Source organism: Scomber scombrus, chromosome 17, assembly GCF_963691925.1.
Source record: "Scomber scombrus chromosome 17, fScoSco1.1, whole genome shotgun sequence".
In the NCBI taxonomy this organism is placed as follows: domain Eukaryota; kingdom Metazoa; phylum Chordata; class Actinopteri; order Scombriformes; family Scombridae; genus Scomber; species Scomber scombrus.
The window spans coordinates 1-20912 of NC_084986.1; the positions used below are offsets into that span (position 1 = coordinate 1).

Here is a 20912-nt window from a genome sequence, read left to right on the forward strand (position 1 = left end):
TTCCTCTCTCCTTCCTCTCTCTCTCCCCTCTCTCACCCTACACACACATTAATAAACACACACACACACACACACACACACACACACACACACACACACGTCTCCATCAGTCCAGCAGAGATGAAGTACTGAGGACCCTGTGAAGCGGTCGTTACCATGGTTACCATGGTGGTTACTGTGGTTACCTGGTTGATGCAGAGGACAGGTGTGTTGAACTCCTGGCTCAGGTTATGTAAACAGGAAGAGAAGCTCAGCAGGTGTCTCGTCCTCTCCAGCCAATCAGAAGCCTGGAACTCCGACCTGAACAAAGACGCCACCGAGTCCACGACGACAAGACGGACCAGACCTCGAGCCAGCAGGACGGGGACGCGGCGAGACAGACAGGTCTGCAGGGACGCCTGGGACAGACAGGTGAGAGACAGACAGGTGAGAGACAGACAGTTGAGAGACAGACAGGTCTGCAGGGACGCCTGGGACAGACAGGTGAGAGACAGACAGGTGAGAGACAGACAGGTCTGCAGGGACGCCTGGGACAGACAGGTGAGAGACAGACAGGTGAGAGACAGACAGGTCTGCAGGGACGCCTGGGACAGACAGGTGAGAGACAGACAGGTGAGAGACAGACAGGTCTGCAGGGACGCCTGGGACAGACAGGTGAGAGACAGACAGGTGATAGACAGACAGGTGAGAGACAGACAGGTGATAGACAGACAGGTCTGCAGGGACGCCTGGGACAGACAGGTGAGAGACAGACAGGTGATATACAGACAGGTCTGCAGGGACGCCTGGGACAGACAGGTGAGAGACAGACAGGTGATAGACAGACAGGTCTGCAGGGACGCCTGGGACAGACAGGTGAGAGACAGACAGGTGATAGACAGACAGGTCTGCAGGGACGCCTGGGACAGACAGGTGAGAGACAGACAGGTGATAGACAGACAGGTCTGCAGGGACGCCTGGGATAGACAGGTGAGAGACAGACAGACACACAGACAGACAGAGAGACAGACAGGTGACAGACAGACAGGTCTCACCATGTCTGCAGTGTGTTCTATGTATATTTGGTCAGTGAAGGTGAGACAGGTGATGTCGGTGGGAAGACGCTGCTGTCCAATCAGCTGCTGGAGACGCCTGCTGGGAAACCTGTCCTCTGTGCAGATATACACCGCTCCTGAGAGACAGACAGGTTACTGAGAGACAGACAGGTTACTGAGAGACAGACAGGTTACTGAGTGACAGACAGACCTGCCTGTGTGGTGCGTTCACTGACCTGAGCCCTGCCTGTGTGGTGCGTTCACTGACCTGAGCCCTGCCTGTGTGGTGCGTTCACTGACCTGCGCCCTGCCTGTGTGGTGCGTTCACTGACCTGAGCCCTGCCTGTGTGGTGCGTTCACTGACCTGAGCCCTGCCTATGTGGTGCGTTCACTGACCTGATCCCTGCCTGTGTGGTGCGTTCACTGACCTGCGCCCTGCCTATGTGGTGCGTTCACTGACCAGAGCCCTGCCTGTGTGGTGCGTTCACTGACCTGAGCCCTGCCTATGTGGTGTGTTCACTGACCTGATCCCTGCCTATGTGGTGCGTTCACTGACCTGAGCCCTGCCTGTGTGGTGCGTTCACTGACCTGAGCCCTGCCTATGTGGTGTGTTCACTGACCTGATCCCTGCCTATGTGGTGTGTTCACTGACCTGCGCCCTGCCTGTGTGGTGCGTTCACTGACCTGAGCCCAGGCCTCCATGGTGGGGGGGGTACTGCACAGACAGGCACAGCTGCAGACCCAGCTGGGTCTTCCCGGCTCCGCTCTCCCCTGCCAGCTCGGTGACCCCCCCCACAGGCAGCCCCCCCCCCAGAAGCCGGTCCAGCACGGGGCAGCCGAGGCTTAGTCTGTGGCCGGACTCGAACCCGCGAGTCAGGATCAGAGCTGCGGACACACGCGCAGGTTAACACGCTATGACATCACACCAGATAACCTGCAGCCCGCTGTCTGCTCTGACCTGTGATTGGTCGGCTCCGGCTGGCGGCAGCGGCGGCGGCTTGGATCAGCTGATCGATGTCAGAGCGAGAAAGACCGGTGAGTCTCTGCAGGTCCCGCCCCGAAAAACACAGCACGTCCCCCACGGAGCTCAGGTTAGCTGTAGGAGGAGACACGTCACCATGGTAACCCGCTGAACCAGGTCACCACGGTAACCCGCTGAACCCGGTCACCACGGTAACCAGCTGAACCCGGTCACCACGGTAACCCGCTGAGCAAGGTCACCACGGTAACAGCTGAGCCCGGTCACCATGGTAACAGCTGAACCCGGTCACCACGGTAACAGCTGAACCCGGTCACCACGGTAACAGCTGAACCCGGTCACCAGGTAACAGCTTAACCCGGTCACCATGGTAACCGCTGAACCAGATCACCACGGTAACAGCTGAGCCCGGTCACCAGGTAACAACTGAACCCGGTCATCATGGTAACCGCTGAACCTGGTCACCACGGTAACAGCTGAACCCGGTCACCAGGTAACAACTGAACCCGGTCATCATGGTAACCGCTGAACCAGATCACCACGGTAACAGCTGAACCCGGTCACCAGGTAACAACTGAACCCGGTCATCATGGTAACCGCTGAACCTGGTCACCACGGTAACAGCTGAACCCAGTCACAACGGTAACAGCTGAACCTGGTCACCATGGTTACCACTGAACCAGGTCACCACGGTAACAGCTGAACCCGGTCACCAGGGTAACCGCTGAACCATCATAGTAAACACAGTGACGTCATATTAACCTCTCCTCGCAGCGGCTCTGATCCTGCTGCTCAGCTCCAGCTGCTCCATACCGGGACCACCGGAGCTACCGGGACTACCGGGGCAACCAGAAATATCGGGACCACCGGGACCACTGCGACTACAGGAACTACCGGGACCACCGGGACAGAAAGGACCGGAAACAGCTGTATTTAGCGTCGGTTTGTTTCTTTCTGCCCAGAAAGTTTCCCGCCTCTACACGACACGTCATCACGCGCCGCCGGAGAGGGGGGCGGGGCCCGAACGGAAACTCCAGAAGTTTAAATATAAATAAATATAAATATTATGTATAATAATATTAATACATGTATAATAGTAATAATACATATATAATAGTATTTATAAATATATAATAATGTTAATAATGATATTAAACATTAACCCCCCCCCCCCCGGACGTATGACGTCATCTCAGCGCGTCACCTGAAGGGAAACAAACATTGATCACTAACAGCAAGCTGATCAGTTTTCGGTGTTTTACCAATAATCAGCGTATCGATCCGCAGACTGGCCTCAGCTTCAGATGGATTAACGTGTTTCTGACCGACAGACCGACTCTGACCGGTTTCTACTCACGGTGAGTGATCGATTAACCCTGATCAATTATATTATATAAAACCCCTAACAGCTCCGAACCTGATCTGCTATAAAGAGTTAGTTAATATATAGTATAGTGTTTATATATATATATATATATATATATATATATATAGAGTAACGTTCAGTGTTTATATATATATATATATATATATATATATATATCTATATATATATATATATATATATATATATATATAGAGTAACGTTCAGTGTTTATATATATAGAGTAACGTTCAGTGTTTATATATATAGAGTAACGTTCAGTGTTTATATATATAGAGTAACGTTCAGTGTTTATATATAGAGTAACGTTCAGTGTTTATATACATAGAGTAACGTTCAGTGTGTTTATATACATAGAGTAACGTTCAGTGTTTATATATAGAGTAACGTTCAGTGTTTATATATAGAGTAACGTTCAGTGTGTTTATATATATAGAGTAACGTTCAGTGTTTATATATAGAGTAACGTTCAGTGTTTATATATATAGAGTAACGTTCAGTGTTTATATATAGAGTAACGTTCAGTGTTTATATATAGAGTAACGTTCAGTGTTTATATATATAGAGTAACGTTCAGTGTGTTTATATATATAGAGTAACGTTCAGTGTTTATATATAGAGTAACGTTCAGTGTTTATATATATAAAGTAACGTTCAGTGTGTTTATATACATAGAGTAACGTTCAGTGTTTATATATAGAGTAACGTTCAGTGTTTATATATATATAGAGTAACGTTCAGTGTTTATATATAGAGTAACGTTCAGTGTTTATATATAGAGTAACGTTCAGTGTGTTTATATATATAGAGTAACGTTCAGTGTTTATATATAGAGTAACGTTCAGTGTTTATATATATAGAGTAACGTTCAGTGTTTATATATAGAGTAACGTTCAGTGTTTATATATAGAGTAACGTTCAGTGTTTATATATATAGAGTAACGTTCAGTGTGTTTATATATAGAGTAACGTTCAGTGTGTTTATATATATAGAGTAACGTTCAGTGTTTATATATATAGAGTAACGTTCAGTGTTTATATATAGAGTAACGTTCAGTGTTTATATACATAGAGTAACGTTCAGTGTGTTTATATATATAGAGTAACGTTCAGTGTTTATATATAGAGTAACGTTCAGTGTTTATATATATAGAGTAACATTCAGTGTGTTTATATATATAGAGTAACGTTCAGTGTTTATATATAGAGTAACGTTCAGCGTTTATATATATAGAGTAACGTTCAGCGTTTATATATATAGAGTAACGTTCAGTGTTTATATATAGAGTAACGTTCAGTGTTTATATATAGAGTAACATTCAGTGTTTATATATATAGAGTAACGTTCAGTGTTTATATATATAGAGTAACGTTCAGTGTTTATATATATAGAGTAACGTTCAGTGTTTATATATATAGAGTAACGTTCAGTGTTTATATATATAGAGTAACGTTCAGTGTTTATATATATAGAGTAACGTTCAGTGTGTTTATATATAGAGTAACGTTCAGTGTTTATATATATAGAGTAACGTTCAGTGTGTTTATATATATAGAGTAACGTTCAGTGTTTATATATAGAGTAACGTTCAGTGTTTATATATATAGAGTAACGTTCAGTGTTTATATATAGAGTAACGTTCAGTGTTTATATATAGAGTAACGTTCAGTGTTTATATATATAGAGTAACGTTCAGTGTGTTTATATATATAGAGTAACGTTCAGTGTTTATATATAGAGTAACGTTCAGTGTTTATATATATAAAGTAACGTTCAGTGTGTTTATATACATAGAGTAACGTTCAGTGTTTATATATAGAGTAACGTTCAGTGTTTATATATATATAGAGTAACGTTCAGTGTTTATATATAGAGTAACGTTCAGTGTTTATATATAGAGTAACGTTCAGTGTGTTTATATATATAGAGTAACGTTCAGTGTTTATATATAGAGTAACGTTCAGTGTTTATATATATAGAGTAACGTTCAGTGTTTATATATAGAGTAACGTTCAGTGTTTATATATAGAGTAACGTTCAGTGTTTATATATATAGAGTAACGTTCAGTGTGTTTATATATAGAGTAACGTTCAGTGTGTTTATATATATAGAGTAACGTTCAGTGTTTATATATATAGAGTAACGTTCAGTGTTTATATATAGAGTAACGTTCAGTGTTTATATACATAGAGTAACGTTCAGTGTGTTTATATATATAGAGTAACGTTCAGTGTTTATATATAGAGTAACGTTCAGTGTTTATATATATAGAGTAACATTCAGTGTGTTTATATATATAGAGTAACGTTCAGTGTTTATATATAGAGTAACGTTCAGCGTTTATATATATAGAGTAACGTTCAGCGTTTATATATATAGAGTAACGTTCAGTGTTTATATATAGAGTAACGTTCAGTGTTTATATATAGAGTAACATTCAGTGTTTATATATATAGAGTAACGTTCAGTGTTTATATATATAGAGTAACGTTCAGTGTTTATATATATAGAGTAACGTTCAGTGTTTATATATATAGAGTAACGTTCAGTGTTTATATATATAGAGTAACGTTCAGTGTTTATATATATAGAGTAACGTTCAGTGTGTTTATATATAGAGTAACGTTCAGTGTTTATATATATAGAGTAACGTTCAGTGTTTATATATATAGAGTAACGTTCAGTGTTTATATATATAGAGTAACGTTCAGTGTTTATATATAGAGTAACGTTCAGTGTTTATATATATAAAGTAACGTTCAGTGTTTATATATAGAGTAACGTTCAGTGTTTATATATAGAGTAACGTTCAGTGTTTATATATAGAGTAACGTTCAGTGTTTATATATAGAGTAACGTTCAGTGTGTTTATATATATAGAGTAACGTTCAGTGTTTATATATAGAGTAACGTTCAGTGTTTATATATAGAGTAACGTTCAGTGTTTATATATATAGAGTAACGTTCAGTGTTTATATATATAGAGTAACGTTCAGTGTTTATATATATAGAGTAACATTCAGTGTTTATATATATAGAGTAACGTTCAGTGTTTATATATAGAGTAACGTTCAGTGTTTATATATAGAGTAACGTTCAGTGTTTATATATAGAGTAACGTTCAGTGTTTATATATATAGAGTAACATTCAGTGTTTATATATAGAGTAACGTTCAGTGTGTTTATATATAGAGTAACGTTCAGTGTTTATATATAGAGTAACGTTCAGTGTTTATATATATAGAGTAACGTTCAGTGTTTATATATAGAGTAACGTTCAGTGTTTATATATATAGAGTAACGTTCAGCGTTTATATATAGAGTAACGTTCAGTGTTTATATATAGAGTAACGTTCAGTGTTTATATATATAGAGTAACGTTCAGCGTTTATATATAGAGTAACGTTCAGTGTTTATATATATAGAGTAACGTTCAGTGTGTTTATATATATAGAGTAACGTTCAGTGTTTATATATAGAGTAACGTTCAGTGTTTATATATATAGAGTAACGTTCAGTGTGTTTATATATAGAGTAACGTTCAGTGTTTATATATAGAGTAACGTTCAGTGTTTATATATATAGAGTAACGTTCAGCGTTTATATATATAGAGTAACGTTCAGTGTGTTTATATATATAGAGTAACGTTCAGCGTTTATATATATAGAGTAACGTTCAGTGTGTTTATATATATAGAGTAACGTTCAGTGTTTATATATATAGAGTAACGTTCAGTGTTTATATATATAGAGTAACGTTCAGTGTTTATATATAGAGTAACGTTCAGCGTTTATATATATAGAGTAACGTTCAGTGTTTATATATAGAGTAACGTTCAGTGTTTATATATATAGAGTAACGTTCAGTGTTTATATATAGAGTAACGTTCAGTGTTTATATATAGAGTAACGTTCAGTGTTTATATATATAGAGTAACGTTCAGCGTTTATATATAGAGTAACGTTCAGTGTGTTTATATATATAGAGTAACGTTCAGTGTTTATATATAGAGTAACGTTCAGTGTTTATATATATAGAGTAACGTTCAGTGTTTATATATAGAGTAACGTTCAGTGTTTATATATATAGAGTAACGTTCAGTGTTTATATATATAGAGTAACGTTCAGTGTTTATATATATAGAGTAACGTTCAGTGTTTATATATAGAGTAACGTTCAGTGTTTATATATAGAGTAACGTTCAGTGTTTATATATATAGAGTAACGTTCAGTGTTTATATATATAGAGTAACGTTCAGTGTGTTTATATATAGAGTAACGTTCAGTGTTTATATATATAGAGTAACGTTCAGTGTTTATATATATAGAGTAACGTTCAGTGTTTATATATAGAGTAACGTTCAGTGTTTATATATATAGAGTAACGTTCAGGTGTTTATATATATAGAGTAACGTTCAGTGTTTATATATAGAGTAACGTTCAGTGTTTATATATATAGAGTAACGTTCAGTGTTTATATATAGAATAACGTTCAGTGTTTATATATAGAGTAACGTTCAGTGTTTATATATATAGAGTAACGTTCAGTGTTTATATATATAGAGTAACGTTCAGTGTTTATATATATAGAGTAACGTTCAGTGTTTATATATAGAGTAACGTTCAGCGTTTATATATAGAGTAACGTTCAGTGTTTATATATATAGAGTAACGTTCAGTGTGTTTATATATATAGAGTAACGTTCAGTGTTTATATATAGAGTAACGTTCAGTGTTTATATATATAGAGTAACGTTCAGTGTGTTTATATATATAGAGTAACGTTCAGTGTTTATATATAGAGTAACGTTCAGTGTTTATATATATAGAGTAACGTTCAGCGTTTATATATATAGAGTAACGTTCAGTGTTTATATATATAGAGTAACGTTCAGTGTTTATATATATAGAGTAACGTTCAGCGTTTATATATATAGAGTAACGTTCAGTGTGTTTATATATAGAGTAACGTTCAGTGTTTATATATATAGAGTAACGTTCAGTGTTTATATATATAGAGTAACGTTCAGTGTTTATATATAGAGTAACGTTCAGTGTTTATATATAGAGTAACGTTCAGTGAGTTTATATATAGAGTAACGTTCAGTGTTTATATATATAGAGTAACGTTCAGTGTGTTTATATATAGAGTAACGTTCAGTGTTTATATATATAGAGTAACGTTCAGTGTTTATATATATAGAGTAACGTTCAGTGAGTTTATATATAGAGTAACGTTCAGTGTTTATATATATAGAGTAACGTTCAGTGTTTATATATATATAGAGTAACGTTCAGTGTTTATATATATAGAGTAACGTTCAGTGTTTATATATAGAGTAACGTTCAGTGTTTATATATATAGAGTAACGTTCAGTGTTTATATATATAGAGTAACGTTCAGTGTGTTTATATATAGAGTAACGTTCAGCGTTTATATATAGAGTAACGTTCAGTGTTTATATATATAGAGTAACGTTCAGCGTTTATATATATAGAGTAACGTTCAGTGTTTATATATAGAGTAACGTTCAGCGTTTATATATATAGAGTAACGTTCAGTGTGTTTATATATATAGAGTAACGTTCAGTGTTTATATATAGAGTAACGTTCAGTGTTTATATATATAGAGTAACGTTCAGCGTTTATATATATAGAGTAACGTTCAGTGTGTTTATATATAGAGTAACGTTCAGTGTTTATATATATATATATAGAGTAACGTTCAGTGTGTTTATATATAGAGTAACGTTCAGTGTTTATATATATAGAGTAACGTTCAGTGTTTATATATATAGAGTAACGTTCAGCGTTTATATATATAGAGTAACGTTCAGTGTTTATATATATAGAGTAACGTTCAGCGTTTATATATATAGAGTAACGTTCAGCGTGTTTATATATAGAGTAACGTTCAGTGTTTATATATATAGAGTAACGTTCAGTGTTTATATATAGAGTAACGTTCAGTGTTTATATATATAGAGTAACGTTCAGTGTTTATATATAGAGTAACGTTCAGTGTGTTTATATATAGAGTAACGTTCAGTGTTTATATATAGAGTAACGTTCAGTGTTTATATATATATAGAGTAACGTTCAGTGTTTATATATAGAGTAACGTTCAGTGTTTATATATATAGAGTAACGTTCAGTGTGTTATATATATAGAGTAACGTTCAGTGTTTATATATATAGAGTAACGTTCAGTGTTTATATATATAGAGTAACGTTCAGTGTTTATATATATAGAGTAACGTTCAGTGTGTTTATATATATAGAGTAACGTTCAGTGTTTATATATATAGAGTAACGTTCAGTGTTTATATATAGAGTAACGTTCAGTGTTTATATATAGAGTAACGTTCAGTGTTTATATATATAGAGTAACGTTCAGTGTTTATATATATAGAGTAACGTTCAGTGTTTATATATATAGAGTAACGTTCAGTGTTTATATATATAGAGTAACGTTCAGTGTTTATATATATAGAGTAACGTTCAGTGTTTATATATATAGAGTAACGTTCAGTGTTTATATATAGAGTAACGTTCAGTGTTTATATATATAGAGTAACGTTCAGTGTTTATATATAGAGTAACGTTCAGCGTTTATATATAGAGTAACATTCAGTGTTTATATATATAGAGTAACATTCAGCGTTTATATATAGAGTAACGTTCAGTGTTTATATATAGAGTAACGTTCAGTGTTTATATATAGAGTAACGTTCAGTGTTTATATATATAGAGTAACGTTCAGTGTTTATATATATAGAGTAACGTTCAGTGTTTATATATATAGAGTAACGTTCAGTGTTTATATATATAGAGTAACGTTCAGTGTGTTTATATATATAGAGTAACGTTCAGTGTGTTTATATATATAGAGTAACGTTCAGTGTGTTTATATATATAGAGTAACGTTCAGTGTTTATATATAGAGTAACGTTCAGTGTTTATATATATAGAGTAACGTTCAGTGTTTATATATAGAGTAACGTTCAGTGTTTATATATATAGAGTAACGTTCAGTGTTTATATATATAGAGTAACGTTCAGTGTTTATATATATAGAGTAACGTTCAGTGTTTATATATATAGAGTAACGTTCAGTGTTTATATATAGAGTAACGTTCAGTGTGTTTATATATAGAGTAACGTTCAGTGTTTATATATATAGAGTAACGTTCAGTGTTTATATATAGAGTAACGTTCAGTGTGTTTATATATAGAGTAACGTTCAGTGTTTATATATAGAGTAACGTTCAGTGTGTTTATATATAGAGTAACGTTCAGTGTTTATATATAGAGTAACGTTCAGTGTGTTTATATATAGAGTAACGTTCAGTGTTTATATATAGAGTAACGTTCAGTGTTTATATATAGAGTAACGTTCAGTGTTTATATATATATAGAGTAACGTTCAGTGTTTATATATATAGAGTAACGTTCAGTGTTTATATATAGAGTAACGTTCAGTGTGTTTATATATAGAGTAACGTTCAGTGTTTATATATAGAGTAACGTTCAGTGTTTATATATATAGAGTAACGTTCAGTGTTTATATATATAGAGTAACGTTCAGTGTTTATATATATAGAGTAACGTTCAGTGTGTTTATATATAGAGTAACGTTCAGTGTTTATATATATATATATATAGAGTAACGTTCAGTGTTTATATATAAAGACGTAAAGCTGTGATTCTAACCTGTGACCATCTCAGGTGGAGTGACCTTTGACCTCAGCACCATGAGCTCCAGGCTGTGCAGGACCTGCGGCGGGTCGGACATCGATGTGGACCAGGCCCGCGGCAGCGCAGTATGCACCAACTGCGGCTCGGTTCTGGAGGACAACATCATCGTCTCTGAGGTCCAGTTTGTGGAGGGAAGCGGAGGCGTGTCGTCGGCCGTGGGACAGTTTGTCTCCGCTGACGGTGAGACGTCACCTGACCCGTCACCTGTTTAATGAGGTCCTGTGATCACCTGATCCGTCACCTGTTTAATGAGGTCCTGTGATCACCTGATCCGTCACCTGTTTAACGAGGTCCTGTGATCACCTGACCCGTCACCTGTTTAATGAGGTCCTGTGATCACCTGATCCGTCACCTGTTTAACGAGGTCCTGTGATCACCTGACCCGTCACCTGTTTGAGGTCCTGTGATCACCTGACCCGTCACCTGTTTAATGAGGTCCTGTGATCACCTGACCCGTCACCTGTTTGAGGTCCTGTGAACACCTGACCCGTCACCTGTTTGAGGTCCTGTGATCACCTGACCCGTCACCTGTTTAATGAGGTCCTGTGATCACCTGACCCGTCACCTGTTTGAGGTCCTGTGAACACCTGACCCGTCACCTGTTTAATGAGGTCCTGTGATCACCTGACCCGTCACCTGTTTGAGGTCCTGTGATCACCTGACCCGTCACCTGTTTGAGGTCCTGTGATCACCTGACCCGTCACCTGTTTAATGAGGTCCTGTGATCACCTGACCCGTCACCTGTTTGAGGTCCTGTGATCACCTGACCCGTCACCTGTTTAATGAGGTCCTGTGATCACCTGACCCGTCACCTGTTTAACGAGGTCCTGTGAACATCATGTTTGAATCAGGTGTAATTTAACCTGTTAGCTCTGAGCAGGTGTAACAGAAACAGTTCAGTTTATGGTTCATTGTGGGACTGAAACCAGTAGACAACTGTAGTCAGTAAGCTAGGAGGTTCACAACTGCATGGTGTTCATTTATAAAGCGGTGCATACTCATGGTTCAGTTTTATAGCCTCGTTTCTCGTCCACCTTCACACTAAAATAATGAACGTTACCTTAATAAAGAAACAGCTGCATCAGATGCTTTAGAGACACGTGCATGCTCGTCTGAACAGGAAGTGAGATTGTCTATCTGCAGGAAATGGATAATGTGGCCTCCGATGTGAACACGTAACAAACTCAAACATCTGAATGAACAAACTGAACCTTTATTGAATCAGACAGAAGGTTTAGTTCCTGTTCTTCAGCTGGTCCGTTTACCTAGAAAAAACAGATCCAACAGTAAACATCAGAACAAACTGCTTTATGACATCAACTATTAAGCTACACATTCAGGTGTAAAGTGTTTGTACCTCTCGTGATGCCCTGGTGAACACTGACTCCAGACTGACCACTGCAGTCAGACCTGATGTGGGTCTTCAGGTCTGAACCTGAACTACCAGGGCTCGCTGTGTATGGGTTGGTTGGTTTATATTCTTTGACGCTGAGAAGGCTTTTTGGAAGATTCTGTAGTTTGAAGTTGGACGTCCTGCTGGTTCCCCCTCTGGTTACAGGGTCTAGGTTCTGTAGTCTGGACTGATCTGCAGTCTGGAGTCTTCCTGGGATACTGAGAGCAGGTCTGACTCTGATGTGGGAGGCTCCTGATGGAAAAATACATTAAAACAACATTTCCATAGTTATAATATACATCTGCAACACCAGCTGCTCCTCTAAGAATATAATATCCTCCTCCTTTCTCTACCTGCTGATATTTTTGGAGTAGAAGCAGATTGACTGTTTCCTGTCTCCGCCACAGATGGGACCAGTGTCTGCCGGTGTCCTTGATGGTTTGGGGTTAAATTGGTTAAGTGGATCACTGCTGATTGATCCGGTTTTACTCGGATACTGTGAAAACCTTGTTCCTGTCTCAGTGTAGCCGGTCTCTCCGGTGAAGGGGTCCAGTTAATAGTGTTTGAACCTTTGCGGTCAGGAACCTGATGAGACATCCGGCGTTTCTCATCACTGCTGGCAGCCGTCTGACCCGTGGTGTACTGGGAGGGACTGGAGCCTGGTGAATATGCTGGTTGGATACTGGGTTTCTGGCTTAGATGATACCCAGAAGATGCTAATTGTCTCAGAGGTTTAACTCTGATGTTTTGCGCCCTGGATTGAAGCGTCTTGACATTCCTCCTTTTGATGGACGCAGTTCTGTCCAGGTCTTGGTCGACGTTGGTTTCGTTAGAATCCATGCCGAGATGCTGGAATGCAACTGGAGTGTCTCCAGACAAGTCCGGGATGATAGTTTTGGATGTAATGTGTGTGGCATCAACAGTTGGGATATAGGTAGTATCTGTGCCAGGCAGGAGCAGTTTGGTGCTAGTGATGTGGTCTTGGCTGTACTGGCCCGGTGTTTGAAGGATGTGGTAAAGCTGTTGGGTTTGAGAAGGATCATACTGACTCTGTGGCTCATAGCCAGATCTCTCTTCAGTGTTGGCCATTTCTATCCCAACAGCAGAGGACCTGTAGTGGCTCAAAGTCGGGTCAGCCCGGAACAAATGTTGGTCTTCCACCTGGGACAAATGACCAAGACCTGGACCCTGGAGAGGGACTTCATCAAGAGGAGAAAGGTTTGGAAACATCTGGAGGTTTTGGGAGGAGAGGGGAAGCTTGTTGAGGCTTCCTGGTACTGTGATGAAGTGGCTGGGTCCAGGTTTGGGCTTAGGTCTAATGCCAGGTTGGTGCAGGACTCCTCCTGTTGCTGGGGTTTGGGGGGTTTGGTGCACCGGTTTTGACGGGATATCAACGGTATTTCCAAAAGTCTGATGAGAACAGTCGGTTGGTTCTTCTGTTGAATCTGGAAAAACAAAAAACACAAAAATTCTGAATTGTTTCTCACATCAGACGTGTGAGTGCGGAGCCTGGATTCTGGCTCGGTCTGCTCGTTAAAAGCAACGCCTACAGGGGGAAGTGGATTCTGGCTCGGTCTGCTCGTTAAAAGCAACGCCTACAGGGGGAAGTGGATTCTGGCTCGGTCTGCTCGTTAAAAGCAACGCCTACAGGGGGAAGTGGATTCTGGCTCGGTCTGCTCGTTAAAAGCAACGCCTACAGGGGGAAGTGGATTCTGGCTCGGTCCGCTCGTTAAAGGCAACGCCTACAGGGGGAAGTGGATTCTGGCTCGGTCCGCTCGTTAAAGGCAACGCCTACAGGGGGAAGCGGATTCTGGCTCGGTCCGCTCGTTAAAGGCAACGCCTACAGGGGGAAGCGGATTCTGGCTCGGTCCGCTCGTTAAAGGCAACGCCTACAGGGGGAAGCGGATTCTGGCTCGGTCCGCTCGTTAAAGGCAACGCCTACAGGGGGAAGCGGATTCTGGCTCGGTCCGCTCGTTAAAGGCAACGCCGACAGGGGGAAGCGGATTCTGGCTCGGTCCGCTCGTTAAAGGCAACGCCTACAGGGGGAAGCGGATTCTGGCTCGGTCCGCTCGTGAAAGGCAACGCCTACAGGGGGAAGCGGATTCTGGCTCGGTCCGCTCGTTAAAGGCAACGCCTACAGGGGGAAGCGGATTCTGGCTCGGTCCGCTCGTTAAAGGCAACGCCTACAGGGGGAAGCGGATTCTGGCTCGGTCCGCTCGTTAAAGGCAACGCCTACAGGGGGAAGCGGATTCTGGCTCGGTCCGCTCGTTAAAGGCAACGCCTACAGGGGGAAGTGGATTCTGGCTCGGTCCGCTCGTTAAAGGCAACGCCTACAGGGGGAAGCGGATTCTGGCTCGGTCCGCTCGTTAAAGGCAACGCCTACAGGGGGAAGCGGATTCTGGCTCGGTCCGCTCGTTAAAGGCAACGCCTACAGGGGGGAAGTGGATTCTGGCTCGGTCCGCTCGTTAAAGGCAACGCCTACAGGGGGAAGCGGATTCTGGCTCGGTCCGCTCGTTAAAGGCAACGCCTACAGGGGGAAGTGGATTCTCTCTCCACTAACCAGCACTCGCTCACTAGGAGCCAGCTGGGCAACAATCTGTCCGTCTCATTCAGACCACGTCATCCGTCACATGAGTTCAGACAGATCTCAATAATTCTGGTTTAATTCTGGACCGGACCTGCAGCTGATTATAGAGCTGCCAGTTATAACAGCTGATCATTAACACATTTTAACTGTATCAGCATTAGTGTGAGACAAAGCTCAGTCATTAACTACTTTTAGTCTATTGCACTCTGACTTTAAGTTTACTATGTGACATAATCCGATCACTCGTATAGAAATCACCAACTTTTAACACGCGGTGGAAGAACAATCCACTCACTCATCACTGCAGTCACCTTAAGATGTTATCCTACCTTTAATGTATTTGTGTTTTGTGTGTGCACATGGTGTTATATTCCAGTGCCAAAGACACATTTCCATTTAGTCTGAATCTGAGTCTAACCAAACAGCACCCATATCATTAAGAATGTAGAGGACTAGGACCTTTAAGGCTTTTGAAGACTTTGACTGAACCAAATCCGGACTTCTCTGATCTGGAGATCCGATCCACAGACAGTCTGTTGACACCACTGAGCGGGTAGAAGCACCTCACCGTCAACCTGTTCGGACACATTTATTCATCAGTGGTCTTTTACATTTGTGTACGAGTCCTTCAACATGTACTGATGGTACTTTGGGTTTCCTTACTTGAACTGAGATTCTCTGGAGATAATGTTCGGCCCATCTGTGATCAGCTGTCTGTCATGAAGGATCTCGTTCTCATAAACCACGTACGAGTCTCCAACCTGTTGAAATTCTTTAGTTCTGAAAATCTGACTACATCTTAACATTTACACAGCATCTGAACCCTGGAGCTCATTCACATGTTATCTCTGTTTTCATATTGTTCAGTGTACTTTAGGACACTCACTAAAAAACAATGAAAGATGAACCCAACAAATCCCAAAACAAGATGTTTGACTATCCAGATATAAGAAGGTCAGTTTAGTATCACATAAAACATGCAAATAATTCCATTTAAATCTGTGTCGTCATACCATGGCTCTGGTCCCACAGGAGTCCAGCTTGAACTCAAACAGGACTCTGGATCTGTCTGTCTGTTTGGGTCTACAGCTGGGGTCCAGCAGGGTGGTTCTTTCAGGCTGCACTGTGGGCCAGGTGGAGGTTGGAGTTGTCACCACTGTCATGGTCCCGTCTGCAGAACAGACTGACAACACAACAGACTGATCAGGATCAATGTGAAACGTGTGCCGACTTGGCCTTGAGCTGGTTTGATCTTAAATGAAAATAGATGCTGAGATTGGTCTTGGACTCCTTTGTGACTAGTTAGGACTGTGCAGAAACTCAGGATAGACCCACTGGACTGAACATGAAGAGGGGTGCAGGTTACCTATCATGTCCTCAGTTTTGAAGAGGCAGTGTTTGGAGGTGGATGTCTGAACTTCCAGAGTTTTAGAGTCTCTCAGAAGAAGCGAAAATGTCCCATAAAAGTTTGCCAGGTTGATACCCTAGAAACAAAACAGATGCCTGATCTCAGAAGGGTTTTCCTTTACTCACATTATGATAGATCTATACACTAGCAGGTTTCATATTGACCAGATAAACCAGGAGCAGGTGGGATCAAACTGTATCCTGATACTTGAATTTAGCTCTGTGACTTGGAGTTTGTGTCAACCAAATAAGTCCAAGATGGACCAAAAGTGGCTTAAAATCCCTAAACATCCTCCTGGCTCAACAATGGACAGTGTTGAGATTTGAGGGAGGGGTACTATCTGAGGTCAGCTGATGCATTTAGGACTACTTAACTGTAGAGATCAGGTGTCAGTGTCATGGAGGCTTACTTCATATGTGTATCCGATGGAGAACACGGGGACTTCCAGGGTGGTTTTGTGGCTGTCGCTGTAGAGGTGGTACCCTCTTTGTGCAGCCAGCTGTGGTGTCAGAGGCTCCTGGTCAACACCCACCTCCCAGAGACTCTCAGCTCGAGGCGGTCGGACCACACTGAAGGTGATTCCTCCGTCTGAGCACTGAGCTGTGATCTCTGGTGGGACTGAAAAGCAGAAGATTTACATTTTAAAAAGGACTTACAGGCTTTATCTCAGAGGTGAAACGATGTATTTAACACTGCAGCAGAGAGCAGGAAACAGTTCTTACATGCGTTGAATGCTTGTGCTCTGATGAAGGTGTGATGGTAGTAGGATTCTCTCTCAGGCATGATAGTTAAAGTGAAGTTTATATCTATGGAGTACTGCACCGCACCTTCACCCAGGTTCTGTTGGAAAACAAAATATAAAACGAGGCAATACAACAGCTTCAGAGACAATGTTCCCTTAAGTCTTTCTACATTTATGTCACTCAGAGGTCGTAAAAGAAAAACTGTGTTTAATTAAAAACCTGCATGAATAAAAACCAGGAAACCACAGTGCTCTTCCTGCTCTGTGTACTTGTATCACGTGTGTTTGAGACCAGTTAAAATAAGCAGCAGATCCTGGACAGTGAGGATAATAGTGAGCCCGGCAGTGTCTTTATGATCATATTTATATGATCAGTCTCTTCATGAAAATAAATATTTATAAATATTTTCAAGAAAAGACTAAACTGAAAGTCAGGATTAAAGAGTTCACACCGGTTCTGTGTGGAGTCCTTACCGTCCAATGGACCAGCGAGTCCTCGAAGGGCAGCCGGAGCTCGTAGGCTCGGCTGCCATTAACGGCAACTACAGGACTGATTCCTCGTTCAGGTGTGTCTGACATCAGCAGCGGCTTCCCATTGATCCGGACTTCCTCTAAAATGACGTCTGCAGGAATGTTTCCCAGGTACACTCTGAACACCTGCTCGTCACTCATGGTCTCTACAGGGAGAAACAGGAAGTCCACACGTACTACTAATACAGACAGACTTTATTTAAAGCACCACATTTACTTTGTTTAGGACCAAACTGATGTCTGTTATTTTGTGGAACAATAATTTATGTAAAAAGTGTAAAAATGGCTCGTGGTGTGTAAGCTGGCTGACGTACGGTCCACGCTGAAGGCTGGTCGGCAGAGTAGCGGCGTGTCGAGCACCCTGAGCAGCCGGTGCCTGGTGTCCACGCTGCTGCCGTCTTCGTACAGCAGAGAGAAGATGTGTTCGTACAGCAGGTAGATCACATACGTCTCCTTGTATGTGTTGTTCACCACCAAACTCTGAAAGACAAAGAATACAACTGCAGATCTGACATCTGTAGCACAATTTCACGCTTTGTTTTGATTTGTCTGAATCTGGGAGGGATCCACCGCACCTTTCTATAGCCGCCCTCTGCCCCGAAAGGAACCCTGATTTGGACCAGGCCTCCTTGTTCAACCAGACTGAAACCTCTGGCGGACACAGTGTGCTGGTCCAGCAGCACTCCCTCCACCCCCAGACTGAGACTCTGACTTTTAAGAGCTGCTCCTTCCCCAACCAGAGGAGTCATGACCCGGGGGATGTCCCAGAGCAGCTGGGTGCCGTCAAAAGAACCCGAATCTGAAGGAGGACAGAGTAACCATCAGCACTTACAAACAATGTTTTGATTCAGTGAGTCAGAGGAACACAAACAGCAAACTGGACATGAGACTAGATTTTAATGTTGAGCTCAAAACGTAATAAATTGTATCTTTTTTAAAAAAAGCTGCTGCTACAAAATCTCCAAACATTTATGGGTTCAATAATCACAAAGCCTCTGAAATCCTTGATGGATTATTGATTTGGTCTGATCTGACTTACTGACTGTGCAGGCCACGGACACGTCGATCATCATCATCGTCAACTTCTGCTTGAAGAACAGCGAAACCCGGACGACTTCCACGGGGACACCGTCCATCTGAATATTTAAGAAAGGACCGTTAGTGTTTCATCACCGCCTGTTTTAATCTGTAAAATCAGAGGTTGGTTTCATCCAGTTATGCTTTTTGGATCCTCAGATGAGTAATATTAAGAACCTTTAACAGTCAGGACTTTTAATTCATCTCCATGGAGACAATTAAGGCTCTGTCTCGCCTTAACCCTAACCCTTAAAAAGCGACCGTCCACGCAGACTTGATGTCAACACGTCCAGATCGGAGAACATTTGGACTCAGCCAGAGAAGAACGAATGCAAAGTTCATTAAAAACACTATACAACACTACAACTATATTGCAGTCATGAAATCTCTGGATTATCATTGGCTGGGGTTTAACATCAGATGTGCTGACTCACCATCATCAGCTCAGCCTGCGGCGGGCTGTACCGAGATCGGAGCACCACCCTCCCGGCGGTGGCAGTCAGGCTGTAGCCCTGCGTCTGGGCCTCGCTGAGGGTCATGCTGCTCACCTGTCCGTCACGCTGCAGGAACATCAGCTGCCAGGCGGCGCTCGCCGTCCTCTGAGCCTGAACACCAACCAACCACAGCGCTGAAAACACTCACAGGAACGTTCTGGTCTCTTATTTGGGTTCATGACAGAAGATAAACGCAGACTTTTAGAAGTGATCTAGAGCAGTGGTTCCTAACCTGGGTGAGATGATAGGATGCAGATCTTTTTAAAAACAACTAATTGTAGGTTTTTTCAGGCCTTCATCAAATTTTTGCAGCGTTTGTGGAATTTGTATTTTACTGCATCTACAGTTTGGATCGCAGTCACACACAGATGTTAGAGTTGTGTCTGCAGATGTGATGGTTACCTGAGAGAAAGCCCTCTGCCACACCTGTCCACTCTCCCCCCGCTGACCTCCACAGGAAGACTCACGGTTTACATTCACCTGGTGGACATGATGACAGCAGCTGTAAGTGATCAGGTTTCCTCTCAGTTGGAAGTGTGAAGGTGGATGCGGCTCAGACCTCCATGTAGTCCTCCTCACAGATGATCTCTCTGTGAGTCCAGCTCAGACCAGAACAGGCAGCAGAAACTGGTCTGCTGATCCACCCGGAACCGCCGTTGCTGACAATCACGTTAAATCTGAAGGAGAACGCTTCGTCGCTCTGCACAGAAACACCAACCGTCACCACCGGGTGGGGCTACCTGGCTGTGGGTGGGGTTACCTGGCTGTGTGTGGGGCTACCTGGCTGTGGGTGGGGCTGCCTGGCTGTGGGTGGAGTTGCCTGGCTGTGGGTGGGGTTACCTGGCTGTGGGTGGGGTTACCTGGCTGTGGGTGGGGTTACCTGGCTGTGGGTGGAGTTGCCTGGCTGTGGGTGGTGTTACCTGGCTGTGGGTGGGGTTACCTGGCTGTGTGTGGGGCTACCTGGCTGTGGGTGGGGTTACCTGGCTGTGGGTGGGGCTACCTGGCTGTGGGTGGGGCTACCTGGCTGTGGGTGGGGCTACCTGGCTGTGGGTGGGGCTACCTGGCTGTGGGTGGAGCTACCTGGCTGTGGGTGGAGCTACCTGGCTGTGGGTGGAGCTACCTGGCTGTGGGTGGAGCTGCCTGGCTGTGGGTGGAGCTACCTGGCTGTGGGTGGGGCTACCTGGCTGTGGGTGGGCCTACCTGGCTGTGGGTGAGGCTGCCTGGAGCTACCTGGCTGTGGGTGGAGCTACCTGGCTGTGGGTGGAGCTGCCTGGCTGTGGGTGGAGCTACCTGGCTGTGGGTGGGGCTGCCTGGCTGTGGGTGGGGTTACCTGACTGTGGGTGAAGCAGGAGTAGTACGAGGCTCTGAAGGTGGTGTAGCCGTCGGTCCTGAAGGTGCTGATGGTGTAACCGCAGCTGGAGGCCAGCTGCTCGTTGATGGAGTGGACGCCATGTTGATCTACGTCAGGACAGAAAGACGGTTACCATGGTAACAACCCTGCAGCCATATTACTGAACAGT

General features: G+C 42.3%; 2 protein-coding genes across 2 annotated transcripts in view; one reads left to right on the forward strand and one right to left on the reverse strand.

Annotated features, from left to right (window-relative positions):
* Positions 1 to 185: 185 nt before the first annotated feature.
* Positions 186 to 2894, reverse strand: xrcc3 (X-ray repair complementing defective repair in Chinese hamster cells 3; the record flags this gene model as incomplete). The annotated part of the gene is given in 5 exon segments (XM_062437546.1): positions 186 to 398; positions 1035 to 1171; positions 1719 to 1919; positions 1993 to 2130; positions 2776 to 2894. Coding segments are annotated over 5 exon segments (738 nt in total), but the record flags the coding sequence as incomplete, so codon positions are not given.
* Positions 2895 to 3228: 334 nt separating this feature from the next.
* Positions 3229 to 20912, forward strand: part of LOC133997433 (transcription factor IIIB 90 kDa subunit-like) — a 30525-nt gene continuing 12841 nt past the window's right edge. Inside the window, exons 1-2 of the mRNA XM_062437011.1 lie at positions 3229 to 3371; positions 11131 to 11340. Of these exons, the coding sequence (XP_062292995.1) occupies positions 11157 to 11340 (184 nt within the window). The 5' untranslated portion in view covers positions 3229 to 3371; positions 11131 to 11156. The remainder of the gene's footprint in view (positions 3372 to 11130; positions 11341 to 20912) is intronic.